The sequence below is a fragment of the Thunnus maccoyii genome, chromosome 13 (assembly GCF_910596095.1).
Source record: "Thunnus maccoyii chromosome 13, fThuMac1.1, whole genome shotgun sequence".
In the NCBI taxonomy this organism is placed as follows: domain Eukaryota; kingdom Metazoa; phylum Chordata; class Actinopteri; order Scombriformes; family Scombridae; genus Thunnus; species Thunnus maccoyii.
In genome coordinates this window covers 7655088-7661205 of record NC_056545.1, presented here as the reverse complement: position 1 = coordinate 7661205, position 6118 = coordinate 7655088, and the positions used below count along the sequence as shown (strand labels likewise).

Genomic DNA, 6118 nt, shown 5'->3' with positions numbered 1-6118 from the left:
ACTTGTTGCTAGGCAGGATTCCAGCTTTTTTAAAACATTACATACTTTCATGACCTTATTTGAGCGCTATTACTCTTCACTGGTAAATGGGTGTCTATTGGTAATTTGTTGCTCCTCAAAAATCATGAAAATATTTTGTGCTTTATGACGAGTCAAAAGGATCTGGTACTCGGGTCACAACAAAGAAATGTCTGAAACAGACATCAGCTTAATGTAATAATTCAAACAATTTGATTTGAATTGACAAGGATTAGAAGGATGTGAACGTTTCATTTTAAACCTCAACCTACTGCTTCACAAAAGAGTTTCAAATGAAGCCTTTCAGACATAGATGTTGCACAAGCTGTGTCAGTGTATGGCTACTTAGTGGAAAAAGATCAAATACTTAATACTTTTACATTCAAAATACAAAACAATTTAATATACAACTGTTTAAAACAATGTATAATGTAAAAACAAGTGTAACCACAACATCTGTAAACCTGACGGTGGGACAGTTCGGTTCGGTGAATGTACAGAACAACAGTAGTTTGCCCATTGAAACACATGCATAACCAGGCACAGTTATACACTTTGACGCCCACTGTTAAAAGTTTCTTGTGTTGAAAAAAGCTAAAACATTTTTATTTTCATCAAAATTATACATTTTTAATTTACAGGCCCTTCCAGCATTAACTTAAAAAAAAAAAAAAAAAAAAAAAGAAATCCCTGCTACAAGAGGCAAAGTCCCGCTGGTGAGAATAGTCTGAACTGAAGAATCTGATTATTGTCAATAGTTTGGTCTGAAATCACAGTATGATACAGGAGCTGGTCCCATGCTGTTAAAGAAGGGTGTTGCTAATGCTGTAAAAAAAAAAAAACAACAACAACAAAGATTTTAAAAAGTGTTCTGAATATATGGCCATATACTCAGTAAAAGCGACTAAAAAGAAACGTCCGGTCTGGTGGTGAGAGTGTGAAAGTGAGCGAGCCAGTGAAGGATCCACTGTCGCTGCGAGTCCCGTTTTTTTTTTTTTTTTTTTACAGTCACTCAGGAGGGAAATTTTAAAGAAATAAGATTTAGTCGTCTTGTTCAGGGATTAAAGGTTGAAAAGGGGGGGGAGGAAGGTGGGAGGAGGGAGGGGCGGAGGGGGGGAAATCGAAGGGGGAAATCTGCTGGTTGGGGTTTTAAAAACAAGTGCGTATTCCACTTGAGAGAGTCGACCGCTCGGTCAGTGCTTGTTGTTCGTCTCCTCCTGGCCCGAGCTGGAGAGGCCGTTCTGGGGTTGGCTGGAGCCCGAGCCCAGGCCGTACAGTCTCCCACAATACTTTGCGTCGTCTATGTTGTCTTCAAAGAAAAGCTGAACGAAATGATAGAAAGATGTCAGTTTGATGACCGCCGTGGTACTAAACTCACAGCTAATATCCGTACATGCTGTTTACTTAAAAGTCCCACAGAATACATTAAATAGAGAAAAATGACCGTTATAATTTTTTAGAGCCCACAGTGATGTCTTCAAACATCTTCTTTTGTTCAACCAACAGCCCAAAATCCAAAAATAAATCAGATTATCATGTATGACACAAAAACGCTTCAAATTTTCACATTTGTGAAGCTGCAACCAGCAACTGTTTGGCATTTTTCCTTAAAAAAAAAAAAAAAAAGACTAAAACAGTTTAATTTTCTGTCGATCGACTAATTGTTGCAGCTCTATGACTGTTTCATATTGATGCTTTAGTGTCACAGAAACCTCAACTCAGTGCTATTAAACTTTGAGACCTTTATCTAAATATTGCAGCGCTGTGATTGGTTAACAAAATAAAGTAGAGCTGCAACGATTCGTTGATCGACTGAAAAAGAACCGCTGACTATTGTGATCAATTGTTTTGAGTCATTTTTAAAGAAAAATACACTAAAATTGTCTCGTTCCAGATTCTTAAATGTGATTTTCTAGTTTCTTTTGGCTTCTATGATAGTAAACTGAATATCTTTGGGTTGTGGACTGGACTTTTCCATTAAAATGTTACCAGTAGCAATTAAACTGAAATTTCTTATCAAGTCACAGAATACGTGAACATCTTCCCAGATGTTTAAGTGTCTATTTCAGGGCAATGTTTCTCAGTTTTACCACATTTTCACCATAAATTCCCAGACTTTTAAGCAGTAAAGTTTTCAAAGTATTTTTCAAACTGAACCTATGTGATGTTTACAGTAAACAAGGTCCTGTGGTGGTGATGACAGTTAAGATTCTTCTTTCCATTAATCAAAAGTTAAGAGAAAAACGGGGTGTAAATGCTGCATTCACAGCTGGGTATTTGTGAGCTCGTACCTCTTTCATCCTGAAGAAAGCCATGCCGGTGAGCAGCGAGTCCGATCCCGCCTGATGCTGTCTCCCGATCCTCTTCAGCTCCAACTGGTCGGCCACTTCCTGCAGCCCTCCCTGAACAAAACGCATCACACAGAAGTCTCAAGACTTTTTCCTGACATGATTTGGTTTCCTTAAAACACGAACGCCGTCATCTACTACAGCTTCAAACTGCTACGTTGAACTCAGGCTATGATACCTTTAGGTTCTTGCAGCTCTTCATTAAGTATTTAACGTCGTAGATGGCGGGGAAGAACAAGTTGAGGATCTGGAAAAAGTCGTGTTCTTCCTCGGGAAGCCGCGCGTCTGTCAGGAGCTTCACCAGGTAGCCGAAGTCGTAGCCGCTGAGAGACGGAACAGAGCAGGAGGATTCAGGTCAGGGTGGTCTGGATTACAAACTGATGATACTGGGTTCAAACTAATAAACAGTCGTCACGGCTGGAAGTTGACGCCAATGTTAAAGTACCTTTAAGTAGTGCAGTAACTGGGAAACTCCCAGCGGTTAGATTAGATGTCTCAATTTAGCATACAAGTACATATTTAAATGATTTGCTATAAAAAAAACACAGGCATTGAATCTGTAAAACATTTAAGAAACTGCAGGTTTCGCTGAGACCAGTTCAAACGACCGACCTGTGGAAGGAGAGCCACTTGACGTTTTCACACAGCACCAGACCGGACGTCATGAGAAGCTCGGCGAAGTAGAGCGTATCGATTCCCTCTTCTTCGTGTTTTTTAAACTGGAGGCCGGAGTTCTGGAGAAGGTCTATGGAGTCCTGTGAGTACATGTCTTCTCTGTGATGAGACAAAAAAAAAAAAAAGATATTAATTTATCAAGCTCAACCTTCAGCTGATGTATCTTTAAAGTGAGGATGATCATAAATTCTGGCTGCGTAACAGTAGATGGGATTTGCTGATTCTTTTGAAATCTAAGAAAGATTTCAGAATAATAAACAGCTTCCGGTCCTGATGAGTGTAAAAGTCGACCTACGTGAGGTTGAACTTGAAGTTGAACTGCCACGTCGTCGTGCCGGGGGGATAATCTCCGTCCTCGTTCATGAACGTGAGGCCGAGCTGGATGATCTTCAGGAGGTCGACGTTGCACCTCAGCAGCTGGTACTGGTAGTCCACTGTGCTGCGAAACTCACCGATAGGTCGGACAACTACCCCGGGGAATTCTGTGTCCTGGTGAAAAAAGACATGAAGAAAAAACACTGAATATTTGCACCGTGTTATTTGACATAAACCCTGCTGTTAATGACTCCTCATCTCTTACCATGGCGATGTAATTGTAGCTTTGAATAATCTGCCGGATCTTCCTCATTTCTTCCTCCACATTGCTCGCCCAGACTTCACAGATTATCTGACTGGAATCTGTAAGTGCGGCTGGCATGTTGGCAGGTCACGAAGAGATCTAAAACCCCAACAATCCTGCAGCTGCTGGTGAAGGGGGGGGGCTGAAAGGTGGCGGTGTGATGAGGAAACAACTCTGAAAGAGGATGAAAAAAAAAAACGAGTTAGTGAGCAAATCTCACCTCAACACTGACATCAGGACAAGATGAGATAAACGAGGATTAGAAGCGACGCTACTGTCGTTACAACAAAGTTTACACATTAAAAGCAACTTTAGTAAATAGACTAAGACAAGTTTGACAGCATCATTATTAAAAAACATACAAAGCTCAGAGAGAAAGGACTGGAGCACACTGATTGATTTGCTCCCTCTAATAGTGCAAACAGACTAACGTTTTCACACGACTGTGTCTTCATCAGAGTCAAAGAAAACACAAAGCATCACTACAGCAGTGGGACAAGAATCTGCCAAACAGATTTAAGTTGAATCTTTTGAAAAAGAGTTTAAATAAGTCAACAGTTTAGCAAGAGAACATTACTGTTCTGAAATTAGAATATTATATTCTGTGCAGGGCTGCAAATGTCATCATTTTACCACTGATTATCACATAGTAGCAACAAATGTCAATCATAAGTCTTAAGTGTTCATATTTTGTCTTAATTTACAACAAGAATACAAGGACCATTGTCATCTCACCACAGTTCAGGGCTGCAACTAGTAATCATTTTCATTATTGATTAATATGACGATTATTTTCTCAATTAATTGATTGGTTGTTTGGTCCATAAAATGTCAGAAAGTGGTGAAAAGTGTTGATCACTGTTTGCCAAAACCCAAGATGACGTCCTCATATTTGTGTCGTTTTGTCCCGACCAACAGTCCACAACCCAAAGATATTCAGTTATATTGTAGGAGACTAAAGAAACCAGAGAATATTCATATTTGAGAAGCTGAAATCAGATAATTTGGAAATGTTCTTTAAAAAGTGACTCAAAACAATTAATCAATTATCAAAGTGTCGGCGATTAATTTAATAGTTAGCAACTAATCGATGAATCGACAAAAAGGAACAAATGCCAATTATAGATTTAGAGTCCCAAGTCATGTCTGTCACGTTCAAATTTTGTCTTAAACAAGTTCAAATGTGTTTTGCAGATTTAGTGACATGAATCACAACAGTAGTAATTCCTCACAGGCTACATCTTCTGAAATGCTCATTAACTGTTTTAAAAGACTACCTTAAGCTGTAGTAAGTGAAATGTTAAGAGCCACTATGTTTTCCAAACAGCAGGAAAGAAGATATCTTAGTTTCTGTCAGCCACGTTTCTCATGTTGCTTTTTGTCTGAATATTACCGTAAAACATTCGCTCATAAGAGTTTTGAATGCGGGAAGAAGCCACTTTTTGAAGACAAAAGCCAGCACATGTACTACCAGCTGCATGAGTGCATTTTACTGGTGCACCACACTGTTTCCAGTCTATTAAGAACACAAAGCTAAAAGTAATGTTATCTAAACAAACCTCCATGAAAGCTATAATGTACAGTTTCTGTTGAACCTACTTTAGAGATGATGATTCAACTTCTGAATTACCCTGAGAGGCGTTTTTAATAATTAGCCTCTACTCTCATTGACAGAAATGGCATTTCTTTTTTTTTTAATTAATTTCCATGGACAAAAACATTTTCATGCAGCTCGTTAGGGATGTTAAAAAAATATTTCTTTGTATAGCAACACAAAGCAATGTATAATATACTCGAGATGAATTGACCTCACGTTAACGTTGTAGCTGTGGTAACGTTAGTTGTTTACACTTTCAGGCAAGCTAACTCAACTGATATCTATGAAATTAACATCAAATATAAAACGTGTTCAACGTAACTTGATGTCTTTAGGAACAGTTAATGACTCCTAACACCTCTGGAGTTTTCAGTGACTATTAAGTCTGAAATACGGTTAATTGTAAGCAACGACGTCGCAGCAAAGGACTGAAAGTACTAGCTGAGTGCTTAGCATGAAGGGCTAACGTTTACAAGCTAACCCTCGCGTTATCGAGAGAGCTAACATCACCGGAGCAAAGATTAAATGAAACGGCTCTGTTTTTTTCACTTCTCAATAAGTCACAACGGCTACGCACCTTGTAGACATGCCAAAGTGTTACTGAGTGAAGTATAAAACTAAAGAAAACTGTTTTACCTGACAATTTCCTCGACGTAACCTGCCAAGCTATTCTGTAGCGCGTCTGTCGTCTTCTTCTACGTTTTCTTTCCCCTCCTGCTTCTCCTTCGTTGTGTTTATTGGCGGATCGCAGCTAAACGGTAAACGTGTCACTGCCGCCTACTGTGCTGGAGCGCACAACGACGCGCAACTAGACCTTATGTTGTACATATTGACATATCTTATATTTCTGATGACATAAAA

The 6118-nt window shown here is 39.2% G+C and overlaps 1 protein-coding gene across 1 annotated transcript; it reads right to left on the bottom strand.

Annotated features, from left to right (window-relative positions):
• Nucleotides 1-389: 389 nt before the first annotated feature.
• cnot8 (CCR4-NOT transcription complex, subunit 8) lies at nucleotides 390-5992 on the bottom strand. The gene is made up of 7 exons (XM_042430252.1): nucleotides 5894-5992; nucleotides 3622-3834; nucleotides 3337-3530; nucleotides 2979-3140; nucleotides 2545-2689; nucleotides 2310-2420; nucleotides 390-1340 (listed from the first exon to the last, which is right to left on the bottom strand). The coding sequence occupies exons 2-7, from the start codon at nucleotides 3736-3738 to the stop codon at nucleotides 1212-1214; spliced, it is 858 nt and encodes a 285-aa protein (XP_042286186.1). The 5' UTR covers nucleotides 3739-3834; nucleotides 5894-5992; the 3' UTR covers nucleotides 390-1211.
• Nucleotides 5993-6118: the final 126 nt, after the last annotated feature.

Coding starts and splice junctions, on each gene's coding strand:
- cnot8 (XM_042430252.1), bottom strand. CDS start 3,738: ATGCCAGCCGCACTTACAGATTCCAGTCAGATAATCTGTGAAGTCTGG. Junction 2,690..2,978: donor AAGTGGCTCTCCTTCCACAG/GTCGGTCGTTTG, acceptor TCCGTCTCTCAG/CGGCTACGACTTCGGCTACC. Junction 1,341..2,309: donor CTTTCTTCAGGATGAAAGAG/GTACGAGCTCAC, acceptor CATTTCGTTCAG/CTTTTCTTTGAAGACAACAT.